Here is a 15,870-nt window from a genome sequence, read left to right on the forward strand (position 1 = left end):
ATAGATAGAAAATTATAGGATAGATAGATATTAGATAGATAGATATGAGATAGATAGATAGATATGAGATAGATAGATAATTATAGGATAGATAGATATGAGATAGATAGATATGAGATAGATAGATAGATATGAGAGAGAGAGATAGATAGATAGATAGATAGATAGATAGATAGATAGATAGATAGATAGGAGATAGATAGATAGGTAGAGATGAGATAGATAGATAGATAGATAGATAGATAGATAGATATTAGATAGAGATGAGATAGATATGAGATAGATAGATAGATAGATATGAGATAGATAGATAATTATAGGATAGATAGATATGAGATAGATAGATATGAGATAGATAGATATGAGATAGATAGATATGAGAGAGATAGATAGATAGATAGATATGAGATAGATAGATAGATAGATAGATAGATAGATAGATAGATAGATAGATAGATATGAGATAGATAGATATGAGATAGATAGATAGATAGAGGATAGATATGAGATAGATAGATACATAGATAGATACATAGATAGATGGATAGATAGATATGAGATAGATAGATAGATAGATAGATAGATAGATATGAGATAGATAGATAGATAGATAGATAGATAGATAGATAGATAGATAGATAGATAGATAGATAGAGGATAGATATGAGATAGATAGATAGATAGATAGATAACTATTTTTATAAAATTGATAACTAATAAAACCTGCTAAGTAAGTTTATTATAAGTGACTCTAGGAATACATATTATGTTCTGTCAATTTAAAAAACCAAAAGTAAAAAAATACATAATTGGTCTTCATTTCTCATTTGTTAGCGTACTTGTAAGTGAAAATGTTAGAGACAAAAAATGCTATCAATAGTTTAAATAAAAATTGAGCCTGGGCAGGAATGATGGATGAGTTAATGCATTATGCATCTCCACTGCAATCAACTATAATCTCTTACACACATTGGCCAGAAATATTGTAGCATTTGGTCACTTCAGAACAGAATATCTTACAAAACCGCTGATAGATTTGTAAATGCAGCCCATCAAGATTATATCCAGTCACAGGGATAAAGCGTTCATGAATTGGTGAATACATAAACTCTCATTTTTAATCTTAGCTGACCTCCAGAACATTATGAGTCTCTTCATACCTAAAGTATAACTGCCTGGATTCAACCAACGCAGATGTAGCAGTGCTGAGTTCTTCATTCAACGCTTTGTCATTGCATCCTCTTTGGAAGCTAGATAACTCTCTGCATTAAAACAATTTAGTAGATTTATTTGCTGCCCTATGCAACAACCGGCAGCATATCCCAACATCACAGAGAGTTGTACAAAGTCAGCTCTACTGCATTTGTATAGGACTTTGGGAGAAATTAAATGTCAGCCTAATTTATCAGACAGTTTTAGAATCTTAGTTCATACTGTATCTTCATTCCATTTTTGGAAACGTGTTGCATGGTTTGCAGCGTTGCTTTGGTCAATGAAAGTACAATAAACGCTAAAAAGGAGAGATATATTCATGAGAATGTCGCAGTAATCTGCAAATCGTTCAGATCATATTACACAAAACTTTCGCCTTCCAAATTATAAGATTAATTCCACTTAGAGGAGACAGACAACAGTTAAACTCACCATGACTAAAAGGACAGAACCAGTGTTTGCTTTAGGGTGACACACACTTTTGGCTGAGCTGTTATCTTTTAAAAGACCATTAGTCGTGGTCCAAAGGTCATATGTGACACTGTATCCTGCGGGTTACAAACGGTGAGGAATCCATGCGCCATCTGCTGGATTAAAAAGGATTGTAATGGTGGATGATAAGATAAAGGATACGATTAACTTTACATATTGTCCTTTTTATATAGCAATGAGCCTGTTTCCATTTATACAGAATTTTTTTTTACTATTTCTTCACTAATTAAATCATAATTCACCAATATAAAATGAATAAACACCATACAGGAATATGGAATGTTGGCTTTTCAAGTGCACCATTGCTACTCTTCATATAGTCTTACAATTATCATTAGATAAGTTATTTTTCCAGAAACAGCACCACTTTTGTCCGTTGGCTGTGTCCGGTATTGCTGCTCACCACAATTCAAGTAAATGAGGCTAAGGTCGACTTCACACGGGTCAGGTGTATTTGCACATGCAATACGCAGAGAATAGAACCCATTGATTTCAATGGTTTCATTCACCTATCCGTATTTTGCACACACATTTTTGGAGTGGGGTGTATGTAGACTAGATATAGGGATATCCTCACTGAGACACCTGCTCCAAGCGGGGTCTCAGTGAGGATCTGTATCAAGACATTTGTGCGGAAATGCTGACAACCAGAGTTACGTCTGTATGGATCGGGCGTGAAACTGATATAGAGACATAGATAGAACTGCTGGAATATGGCACAACCCTCCAATAAAAACTTATTGAAGAACCGGTTAGGTAGAAGGGAGTTTTTAGTGGATGAATTTAAAAACTTATAACAGGTTCTTCAATAAGTTCTATCTACATTTCTTTAGACTATCCTGTTAGATTCTGGTATAAATGCAATGTAATTAGTATTTCTTATAAGAAACAATATGACTTTTCCTTATTGCTTTTTTGAGCTGCTAATTACTTTGAAGTGGGTAGTAACTGCGGTAATGTTTTTATTTTCACATACCAAAGGAGCATTTACAAAAAGGCCATTTTCAGATGAGTGCGTTGTAACATGTCGGTGACACGGATCTGTATTATAGACGTGTTACAGATGACATGACAACTGTACATCATCAGTATTTGATCTGTTTTTGCCTCCGTATGTTTTACTTTCTACCACGCAAATACTCATCTGTATTTATCCAATAGAAAATAATAGCAATACGGAGGCAAATATGGGAAAAATAGGTCAGGTTTAGAGATGAGCGAGCATACTCGCTAAGGACAGTTGCTCGATCGAGCATTGTCCTTAGCGAGTACCTGCCCGCTCGGAAGAAAAGGTTCGGCTGCCGATGCGGGTGAGAGGTGAGTTGCGGCGGTGAGCAGGGGGTAGCGGGGGGGAGAGAGGGAGAGAGAGATCTCTGCTCCGTTCCTTCCCGCTCTCCCCCACAGCTCCCTGCCCGCCGCCGGGAGCCGAATCTTTTCTTCCGAGCGGGCAGGTACTCGCTAAGTGCAATGCTCGATCGAGCAATTGCCCTTAGCGAGTATTTTCGCTCATCTCTAGTCATGTTGTCTTTTTTTAAAAAAACGGCTGTGAAAAATACAGCCATGTGAATAGATACTTAGATTTATATTAGCTCCATATTATGGTCCACAAGACGTGGACCAAATACAGAGCTAAAACTCGCTTGTCTGAATGTGGCTAAATGATGACTTTCTTCGTCTTGGTAGATTGGAGTATTCTATCAGAACCGAAAAAATAAGTGATTAAAAAGTATTTTTCAAATAGTGTTTTATGTATTTAATATCTTCAATGAAACTTCACTAGAATGGGAAAAAATAACATGGGCAGATGGTTAAAAAGTTTGTAGGACTGATAAAAGACGTAAGTCCATCTAATATAGCTTACAGTATGCTTCTGCATTGTTGAAGGCAAAACCTCCATTAGTTGGAAGACAATTTTCCTCATCTTGGGAAAAAAATTCCTTCCCTACTCCAAATCTGGCAATCAAAATAAATTCTCAGATCAGCAATCAATCTCTAGTAATTCAGTAACCGTAACTAGTTATGTTATTAATATTATTATGTTACCGCTGGATCATAATGAACCAAAAGAGAAAAAATAACTTGATGCATAGAATATAAATATCTGGGTGATACTTGATTGTATCCATTAATCCAGAAATTGTGACACTTGTTCCGGGCAAAGAACTAACACATAGTAAAGAATCAGACAAGATCAGAAAAAGAACAGATATAGTCCCAGCTGATTGCCACCAATCTTGTTCTGAGACATGTTATCGTTCATTGATATCAAGGGGAAGCTTCAAGACGAAACATTTCCCAGCAGCAAAGTGAATGGGCAACAATGTAAACTTGGTCATAGCGAGCCTTCTGTGGCAAATGTCCTAATTTACAAAGATTCTCTAATTTGGTTTCTTGGGGACAAGATAGATGGATAGATAGATAGATATGAGATAGATAGATATGAAATAGATAGATATGGAATAGATAGATAGATATGAGATAGATAGATAGATAGATAGGAGATAGATATGGGATAGATAGATAGATAGATAGATAGATAGATAGATAGATAGATAGATATGAGATAGATAGATAGATAGATAGATAGATAGATAGATAGATAGATAGATAGATAGATAGATAGATAGATAGATAGATATGGAATAGATAGATAGATATGAGACAAGGCCCAATTATATCTATGATATAGATAGATAGATAGATATGAGATAAGGCCCTTTTATACACAACGATTATAGCTCAAAATGCGCTCAAAAGCCATCTTTTGAGCAGTAATCGTTGTGTGTAAATGTGTGCCCATTGTGCACTTTTTGTCCATCACTGAGTTCAGCTCAGTTTAAAATCCATCAGGACTGATAAGGCGGACCGCACGCTGAGTTCTCCACAGGTAGCGCTGATAACATTCTTTCAGCAGCTGTCCAACTGGAGAACAATAGTGGCATATTTAGAGAACAGACCACCCACTGTTCTCTAAATATATGCAAATGATACTAGTTAGGTACTAATGGGCTGATTAGCCCATTAGTAGCTAATGCAAAATGATCGCTCAAAACCTCATTGACACTGTGAAACTATAAGGGACTGTTCACATTAGGATTAAACCATTCATAAAGCGTACAAGTTTTAGTACTAAAAAAGTATTAAATCGTATTGCTTGATGTACCCATTGACTAATTGGTCAGACGTAGTTCAAAGGTGCATACTTTTGACTATGTTTGACATCCCTCATGTTTGTGTAAGTTTTTTGTGCAATAGAAAAGTTTAGCATATTACGCTTTTTGTGTCCCATAAAAAACGTATGAAGATGTATACTTTTTTTTTTTTACATTACAGGTATTAGAAACCAGATGGAAATGTATGGCTGTTCATTTGCATACATTTAATGTATACATTTTTGTTATCAAATGCCTTAAAGAAAAAAAAAGTGTTCAACTACAAAACTTCATTGAGAAGAAAAGAGTTCATAATTAATGTAAAAATGGACCGAACATGTTGAAACATATGGAAATCCATTTAATGTAATGTTTTAAAAGAGTCCAGGAATTCTTACAATGGCATTTGTCTGTATACGTTTTCTTTACTCGTTTAACGTATACGTTAAATGGAAATCCTAATGTGAACAAGCTATCCCAATGGAATTAGAATGTTTAACTTTCATGACGCTTCTATAGAGTATGTAAACGTATCAACCTGTAAACCTAAGCTATTAACTTTGTAAATTATTACAGTTTATCATGTAACTAACCTATCGGTATTGTCCAATCCCAGCTCTCCATTGATAGATACAGGAAGTAAAGGATAGATATGGGAAGAGCTCCTACAGAGCCTCCTAATTACTAACCTAGAATAGCTCACAATCTTGATTTCTTTCTGGTCCTCAGCTATTACCGTTCCCAGGTCTTCTGGGAATTCATTCACATAACATGCTATAGAAATTCACTTCTTGCTATTCCTTCCTCTATCACTACAGAATATTGGAGATGATTAGAACATGAATCATGATCACTAGCGGAATCTTTACTTCAGCTCGGAAGCACTCAGTAGTACACATTGATAGTGTTATATACAATTAACTTCTGCCAGCCATAAGTAGAGCACTCCTTGTTTTCAGCAGCTCCATCAAAGTGCTCATCTGCAAGTATAAAATATAATTATATATACAGCATACTCCTAAGTGCCAATTCACAATATGAAACACAGGAGGGGGGTTTGCTTATATTAATATATTGGGCAAATATGTACAGAATAAGTGTAATACACAGGTAAAGAATTTAGTGATAGTCTAGGACAGCTATTTCAAAGATTAGTTTTTTTATAGTCATTCATTTATAGAACTTTAAAAAAATTCACAGGCTAGAAATTGTGTAAAATAAAGAAAAGGTTCCCTATCTGGCACTGGAGCCCTAGTGCCCACTGCTTGAAACTGGAAAAAAGCAGGCTAGCGATTACCTTATGCTCAGCCAATCATAGGCTTTGGCAATGATTCATCCAGGACAACCAAAGCCTGTGATTGGCTGAGAGGTCACATGCACAGTGTTTTGGGACATGAGCCCCCGCCTGCTCCTCTGGAATCTGAACAGCTGGCACTGAAGCTCCAGCGCTGCAGGGCGAGTCTCTAAAGTATGTGAGTATGCTCTTGTTTTTCTTTATTTTACATTATTTTAAGTCTGGCAATTTTTTTTATCTTGCAAAACCCCTTTTAAGGCATTTTCAGTATTTTTTTATACAATTTTTTTATTAAAATGCAGAAACAATAACGAGGCAAAAGTAACATTTTGCAATAGAAAACAGAGTGAGACAGGTGTCCTATGGGCCATTTACACGGTATCATTATCGCACAAAATTCCTTTAAAAACATGAAAATGAGCAATAATTGTTACGTCTAAATGCAAAACATCCTTTACTATTTGTTTGCTTTTCATTTGTCGCTCACTTTTAACCAGCATAAAAATCATCATTGGATCGCTGTGTGTAAACGCTCCCCACTGAGCACTTCACACAAATCAAGAAGCCAGCAAGAAGTTAATCATAGCCATCAGGGATCTGCCTGTCTAAATGCTCTGCACGAGCGCTAACTAGTGGTGATGTCATGTGTTCGTGCAACCGTTTAGCCGACAGTCGGCCCGTGTAAATGAAGCATAACAAAGCGTATATATATATATATATATATATATATATATATATATGCAGTACAATCGGTACATGAAGAAGGGTATGGCCATGGTTGAAGAACCAGTTCAATTTGTAGGTAAGTGACAGTAAATGTGTCAATGTCATCCCAATTTCCAACACATAGGGACCTACAAACAAATAGCCCCACTCATTTTAAACAAACTGAACGGGGTAACAATTAAGAAAGGGTAATCAAGGTGCACATACTATATATATTTAAAGGACCGCGGATTTAACCATGGGTAATGGAGGTGACCCTAATGCCCAGATAAAGTCGGGTGGTGATGGTTTAATTAAGTTTCTGTCAAAAGAAGAGTAAATTGGACATAAAGAAGTTAGCCTGAGCCCTTTGGAAAATACAACCAGGGTTTCCATACCTCTAAAAATCTACTTCTGCTTCTAGAAAATGCCATTGTATGTAGATAAAGGTTTATCTTCGCTCTACGTAAAAATACTGCATATTTTGCTTCCCAAATTTTTGTATTCAATCTTAAACATAAACAAACAGTTACTTAAAGGGGCTTCCGGGTGTATGGAAACTTTTAAAAAGTTTTTTTTAAAATGACTCCTTTAAATACTTGACGTCGTACATGTAGTGACTGGTCAGCATGAGCGAGTGTTGTAGTAACACGTCATCACTAGCAAACCAAGAAAGACCCGTGGAGGACCAGGAAACCAACAATAAAGGAGTAGCAGGAAATTCTAGTGAGTAACTTTTTATTTTTTTTCTTCACATATTTAGCTTTTTGGAAAAACATTTACAAGCCTGGAAAATCCTTTTACATTTATTGGAAAGATCAAAGTTTAATATTGAACAGGAAGACTTTTTTTTCTATTTGAAGCCAAATTGACAAAATCTATAAAGTTTTTTCCCCTTCCTTCTGATCCACCATGTTAATTAGCGTTCCTTTATATAGAGAATGGAGTCTGTTTTCATCCAAACTATTTTAATAAACGCCACAATGTAAGGAATTCTTCATCCCATTTTTGAGAAAGTGTGGATTCACTTGGCGCAGTTTAATCCTGTGTGTACTGAGCCAACAGCATTAGGGTATATTCACATGGGCAATTGCTAATTCAGTCTCTAAAAAAAAAAATTGGTCAAACTTTGCATGTATTTTTTACGCAAGTATAAAAAAAGTCTTCCCAATTCTAAGTTTTTTAAATTAAAAATCCCCATATTTATATGCATTAAAACAGATTGCGTAAATGCAAATGCAATCAGCTTTTTAAAATCCATACATAGACTTCAATGGCCAATATTCGTATGTGAATTGCACCAAAATAGGACATACTGCAACTTTATTTCTACTCAGACTTTTCATCAAAGTAAAAAAAAAAGTGCGTTCAAATACACCCATTGAAATGTATGGGTTCGAACTCCGTGTGACTGATTCGATCTAATATAATCCACTTTAGCAGTCACTAAGTTTAGAGCAAAACAAAATTAATGTTTTCCTTATTCCCAAAACCCTGACAAAATGAAGTGAAGTAAGATAGATAAAATCGTATTACACTACAGTACGATAGAAAGCAAAACGTGGTTCAAAAATATATACATTAAAAGATCTGAACATATCAAAGCTATAAACATATCATAATAACATGTCATATTGGTAGTAAAGATAATGGACACATATGGTATTATTGTTATTTTCCTATTGTCTTAAACTTGGCCAAGGAAGTGATGAAGGGGTTAAATCGAACATTTCTTTATATCAGTCATGAGTATATTTTACTTTAGCCCTCTCTGCTGCGCTCAGGGCCTTCCACAGTGTGGGATCAATCATCACAGCTTACCATACAATAAGTATATGTAGTTCTCAGAAGGCTAATATATATGGGAGCCTGCGTGTGTGTGTATATATATATATCACATTTCTACATTAATTTTCGTGCTTGGATTGAACTGCGCTGCTACATTGTATAAATTGCACATTTGAAAGTATCATCCGAGAATCTATTTTGCTGCTGTTTGTTAATGTTTCGCCGCCTTCTCCTGCCGCACTAGTGGCCTCTCCCAGTATGTGGTCATTCATTATAGGATGCCATAAAATAAATAAATATACGTACACTTTAGTTCTTAGATAGCATACAGCAATCATGGTGCTTTGGCAGTCAGTGATTTTGAAAATGGCTGTGAAGTTGTTGAAAGTGATGGATGTTCCACACGGATATCATTATGGTATAAATAATGTCCTAAAATTCCCACATCAAACAGCCCAAAGAGCTCAGCGAGAACAATAAGACAATGTACACCAGATAATAGGAAACGGTTATGTTTCTACATATACTGACTACTGCAGTCACATGGACAGGACAATTTAGCTTCGCACTCCGTTTTACAGCATGTTAACAACACTCTCCTCTGCAGAGACGACTTTGTAGGGGATCGCAGGCAGACAGCTATTAGATTCTGTTTATAACTATTGTGGATATTAAAACCCCTCTTTTAACAGGATGAATCATACTACTGCTTACAGCTGCGGTGATCAGTGTAGAAGCAGGATGATGATGATTACAATGTATATTGTTATGGTTTCTTATAGAAGTGGTTTCCTTTACCATTATCACACATGTTCAAAGGGGATTGTCTAAACTAGGAAATCTCTAATTCAGCTTTATTCAGAATTATTCAATAACTGACTAATGAAAGCGGATATCTAATTGGTTACTATTGACCAATAAAAATGTAACCTTCAGATTAATTATTTCATTCTTTTGTCATAGACATGCCCTGTACCATACAGTGAGCAAGTTATATAGGATATCATAGATAGATAATTATGAAGTGCACAAGATAGATATGAGATAGATAGATAGATAGATAGATATGAGATAGATAGATAGATAGATAGATAGATAGATAGATAGATATGAGATAGATAGATAGATATGAGATAGATAGATAGATAGATAGATAGATATGAGAGAGATAGAAAGATAAGAGATAGATAGATAATATGATATAGATATAATATAGGTAGATAGGAGATAGATAGATAGATAGATACATAGAACGAAAGAAAGATGATAGATAGCTGATATGATATAGATATAATATAGATAGATATAAGATACATAGATAGAAGATATGATATAGATAGATAGAAGATATGATGTAGATAGATAGATAGAAGATATGATATAGATAGAAGATAGATAGATATGAAATAGATAGATATGATATAACTAGATAGATAGAAAGACCGATGATCGATAGATAGATAGATAATATGATATAGATATAATATAGATAGATAGAAGATATGATATAGATAGATGTGAAATAGATAACTAGATATGATATAAATAGAAAGATAGCTATGAGATAGAAAAATAGATAGATAATATGATATAGATATAATATAGATAGATATAAGATACATAGATAGAAGATATGATATAGATGGATAGATAGATAGAAGATCTGATGTAGATAGATAGAAGATTTGATATAGATAGAAGATAGATAGATATGAAATAGATAGATATGATATAAATAGATAGATAGAAAGATAGATGATCGATAGATAGATAGATAGATATGAGATAGATAGATAGATAGATATGAGATAGATAGATAGATAGATATGAGATACATAGATAGAAGATATGATATAGATAGATAGATAGAAGATATGATGTAGATAGATAGAAGATATGATATAGATAGAAGATAGATAGATATGAAATAGATAGATATGATATAAATAGATAGATAGAAAGATAGATAGATAAATAGATAATAGGATATAGATATAATATAGATAGATAGGAGATAGACAGATAGATAGATAGATATGATATAGATAGATGTGAAATAGATAGCTAGATAATAGTTAATAGATAAATATATAGAAAGATAGCTATGAGATAGAAAGATAGATAGGATATATATATATATATATGTGTGGGGTACTAGGGTTATTTATATAAACATAGTACCCATTGTGGGATGTAGGAATGAATTGGATTGCTACAATCCTCTTTTGTGTTTGCCGTGGGACTTGAATAGATATCAGACAGAGGATACAGAGATATCTGCATAAGACAGACTGATAGAACATCAGGTTTGTGCTAGTTTTCAGTACTGGGTATGATATGGCTTTTAAATGTATAAAATTAATGTTTAGCAGTTTCCTAAACCAGGTAATGGAAGAAGATCCAACATTTGGTTTGCCCCTCTATTATCTAGAGCGGAGCTACAAAGAGTTCCTCTTGCTCTGGAGAAGCACTGGTGTTAGTGCATTATACCATCTCTATTCATTTCTTGCATAATCAGAAGCGGTTGTCTAAAGTAGACAAATACTATAAAGCACAAGGAAGAGTTTATAAAGACTGATGTGCCCTAAACTTAGGCTGTATTTACATGGGCGAGTGTAATATCAGTCGGTGAAACGTGGACTAATATTGTACTTGTAAACCTGCGATTGTTCTGCAATTGTGATGCGTTTTGCAAAAAAAGGCATTGCATTGCTGTACTCGTGATTTTCACGAGTGTGAAAATCACATGTTATTCCAATAGTAAAAATAGAAAATCATATTGCACTCACATGAAAACTGCATTTAGATACCAGTGCAATGCCTTTTCTGGCTTCTATAGGAAATAACGGATGATAAATGGGACATGCTGTATTTTTTTACTCTGGCATTATGGAAATTAAGACATTAAAATCCATGGGTTATTTTCCCTTGTGAGTTCCGTCCATATCACCATGGGATAGAACGCACATGGGAAACTCACCCGTGTAACTGCACCCTAAATCTAATGTGCACTGGGGTAAGATTCACCAAACTTACTAAGAGCTCTTAACAATTTGAAGTATATTATAAACAAGCATGCGTCAGAAAATCAAACCCCTGCCAGTTATTAGCTGCTGTAGATTGGCGCTGTAATTGCCAGCAGTTTCTGAAGTACATTATAATACATTTATCAGCCCACAGGCGGCTCCGCAACGGCCCACTAAGCCATGGCCATTTTTTGTGACTAATTTAGAGGTCTCTATTATAAGACTTCATATTGTAAGTTAATGGGCCTTGTATATCAAAAATTTGGCCCTGTCCGGATTAACCAATCAGCTTCTACGGCTCCACTCCCATCTACATCAGAGGTTTCGGCGCTTCCATAATTTGCATGCAGTACTATTTCCTATTAAAACAACGGACACTAAGATTGAACCCAAAGGATCCCATGATCAGGATCTATCTGAGGCTGCTTTCACACCGGTGTTAGGGTCAGTTCAAGGTTTGCCTCTCGCTGCTTCGTTTTTGGAGGTGAGAAACTGAAATCACACTTTAAAAAAATCTGATCTGTTTTTTTCCCCCCTAACCTAATGGGGTTTCAAAGAAACGATAAGACTTTTGTTTGCTTCCATTTTGTCAGGTTTCCATTTTTTGGGGGGCTAAAAAAATAATGTTGTAGACTGCACTATTTTTCTGTCCAAAAAACGAAAACCTCCCCACATGGAAGCAAATAGAAGGGATTTTTGTGTTTTTTTAAAAACCCCATTGAAATAAACAATCCAATTTTTTAATTTTTATTTCAGCTGCTCTCCTCCCAAAAAAGTGCAAAGAGATGGAAACTCTGAACTGACCCTAACACCGGTGTGAAAGAGGCCTTAGGAACCTCAGCTACACAGAGAAAGGGAGGACTGTACATTTGTATTTCATATTTAATGCATGAGAATGGATGTAGGGCGGCTTCAGACTAGAATATGCGCAAATACGCTTGCCTCAGCACAACATATGTGTGAGGTTTTGCTGAGGTAGATTTGTGCGTGTGTGTTTGCGCATAGTACTGTACTTTTTGTGAATACAGGCCCAGTTCATAAGCGTGCCACACAGCCTTTCCGTAATTTAAAGGGCTATTTAGCCTAATGAGATCCAGATGTGTTCTTTTCTTTTCACTGAACTGCGCAGCATATTGCGCATCCGGTTGCACATTGTGTGCGCAGTTGTGCAGCCCCCTTCCATAGACTTCTATGGGGACCCTTGGTGTGGAAATACGCAGGAAAATAGAGCATCTTCTATTTATTTGTGTGTGCACGAAATGAAAATGAGCCCATTGACATCAATAGGTTCTACTCTCAACGTATTACGTGTGCAAATACGTCCGTGTGAAGGAGCCCTAAGGATGCAGTGTTTCCTTGTGCATACCCACATAGGGATACCATACACACAGTGAACGTATCACATCTACTATACATAGGCTGCAACATAGAAATAAATGTTCCGCTCCTACAAGGCCTCAAATCCACAATCCAAGACTAAGTTTTAAGACGTTGCAAACTCTTATTTCATGACCCACATTTATTTTTTAAAAGTCTATAACCCCCTCAAATCTTTTCCCCCTTTGAGAGTCATCAATTATACCATTATTTACGCCCTTGACAAGCCGAATATAAACTCCTAGTATTTCTCCCCCCATGAATCCCCCTCCTCCATATTGGTAATTGTATTTCCATACTCCATTCCCAGTCATTTCCTCTTCTACTTGCAGGTGCATGAATAGTAACTGATTAGGCATCTATATTACCCTTTGATGAAGTGCATCATTTGAGTCATACAAGTGGAAAAGCAAAACATACCCCCACGTGAAAGACAGCTAAAACATTATTGTCCTTGCTAGCGCCTCGCTCTGCTAGTACCGCCAACCTTTACCTATCATTTAGTATTTGTATTGTGCCCTGGAATAAGTAGCTTTAGAAATCACAGTGGATGAATTTCAGAGGGCTCGTTGTACAAGCCGTGCACGTAATAGGCGGTTCGATCCCTCTCTCTACCCTCATAATGTGGTCTACACCGCCATCATCTGGCTGCTGAGGAGAAGCGCAAACGAGAGAGATGATAGGCTTGTGTGGTGTCAATATTGACTCAGAGACAATTAGACAGGGATACACAAGGTTCCACATTTGTGGCAGAGTCGTCATTTACCTGGTGTAAACAAAAAGTGATTCGATATAATTACAGCTCGTTAACGAATGCTACAGTCAGAATCGGGAGGCAAGCCTGTCTACAATCACTGCATTCAACTATGTCACTAGCCAGTGCAAGGCACATTAAAAAAATTAACAAATTTGGCAAGCAATTAAGATAATTAGTGGATGAAATGATGAGATGATGATTACCATGTAATTACGGCTATAGTTGTCGACAGTGGGGTTTTTTTGTTTTTTTTTGCATGTACTGTATATGAATTTTAGCAGACATGGATTTCACAGCTGGTATATAATTATCATTCCTTACACAGGGTAGGTCAACAATTATGTGCATGCTTATATGTAGCGACAGAAAGATGGATGGGTAGATATGAGATCAATAGATACTTAGGTGTGTTGGCTTCATACAGATGTAGCAAATGTTAACTTGACATTCTAATATTAAAGGGTATTTCTAATATTAAAGGGGTTTTCCGTGCAAAAACCATTGTTGACTTATCCTTGGAATTGTTAATCAATAGTTATTACTAGGGACCCACCGCTCGGGATCCCCGGCGATGTACCGATGGCCCAGTCTACAGTCAGTGCGTCGGGGCCGGACGCCATCATTGGGGACAGTAGTGGAAGTGCCACAGCCACTTTATTCCTCATTGAAATTAATGGGGGCTGAAGATGGCCATTACGTTTCCAGCACTTCCACCTCTGACACCACGGTCGGGCCGGGAGTGTATTAGCCATTTCATCGCATTGATTTCAATGGGATTAAAACCAGCTAGGACACGTCAGCTGATGATGTTCGGCCCCACTGAACTGATAGCAGGCCGGCCTATCGGCTCATCGCTGGGGATTCTGAGCGACAGGTTCCCAGTAATGAGCCCGAGGATAGGTCATCAATAGTTTTTGTCCAGAACACCCCTTTAAAATCATTGGTGGTAATGGAGGGGGTGAAGGACCGACTTCCGCTTTGGTCTTCTGTTTACTTTAGCTGCTGCGGTCATATGGCTATTTACACACATGAACACTGCAGCCAACCGGAAGCCCAACAGGGACGTCATCAGTGATGGCCTATAAACCTGCTGGGGAATCTACATTAAAAGTTCATGTGACAGGTTTACGGGACATCACAAGGCCAGAAGACCGTGTGAAGTCACCTGTTAGATAGTGTCGCACTGGAATCCTGAAATGGCACTCGTGTGCCATGGTGAGTATATTCATTCTTGTATAGTTTTGGAGATGGGGAGCTCAAACTATATAAAAGAATTAAGTCTGACAACCCGTTTAACTATAAGCTATCATGATGCACCAGTCATGTTAACGATTGCTACATCTGTACAGTATTTTTTTCCTTTGTACAAAGATCTTAGATTGGAAACCCATCATGGACTAATGATGCAGCATTGTAGGATATTTGACCCTAAATATATAGCACATGGTCAGATACCATCAGTGGCCTCTACTGAATAATGCTGCGCACAGCTTCGGAAACAGGGCTATTCGCAGTGTTTTTAGTGAAGGCTGCGGAAGGACTGGCTGGGTAATGTACCCCTCCACCAGTGGCCATGTTATGGAGCACAACAGCATGCAGTAGTGGAGAAGAACATATGAAACAATGGGCTTACTTGTGAAAATAATTTTTAAAAAGTGGCCAGCCTTCTTCACCCCTTCCCCCTGAAGCCAATTTTGGTATTCCTGACTAGGTTCCATTTTTCAAATCTAACATGTGTCAATTTAAGGTCTCGGTCACAGGAGCGTATTTTTCAAGCACGAATAGGCATGCAAAAAGATCGCCCTTCGCGTTTGAATAAGATCACATGAATGGGTGAATTCCAGCTATTTGAAGTAGCCCGTTCACACAATCGGAGGTGCATGGTGTGTGTTTTCCAGCTTCCATAGGAGTCTATGGAAAGCACTTTCCAAAGATAAGTCAGGTCCTATCTTTGCGCGAACCACGAACCTTAGGTGCAAGTATTTTGCATGTCTAAAAATCACTCATGTGAACGCTTCTATAGCAACCCATTTGTTCTTTTAGAAGCGCTCTTTTTGTGCGCCTATT

The 15,870-nt window shown here is 36.7% G+C and overlaps 1 protein-coding gene across 1 annotated transcript in view; it reads right to left on the reverse strand.

Annotated features, from left to right (window-relative positions):
- LOC136619766 (bifunctional protein GlmU-like) overlaps window positions 1-1,650 on the reverse strand; it is an 86,195-nt gene extending 84,545 nt beyond the window's left edge. Inside the window, exon 1 of the mRNA XM_066594533.1 lies at window positions 1,645-1,650. Within this exon, the coding sequence (XP_066450630.1) occupies window positions 1,645-1,647 (3 nt within the window). The 5' untranslated portion in view covers window positions 1,648-1,650. The remainder of the gene's footprint in view (window positions 1-1,644) is intronic.
- Window positions 1,651-15,870: the final 14,220 nt, after the last annotated feature.

Source organism: Eleutherodactylus coqui, chromosome 3 (assembly GCF_035609145.1).
Source record: "Eleutherodactylus coqui strain aEleCoq1 chromosome 3, aEleCoq1.hap1, whole genome shotgun sequence".
NCBI lineage: Eukaryota > Metazoa > Chordata > Amphibia > Anura > Eleutherodactylidae > Eleutherodactylus > Eleutherodactylus coqui.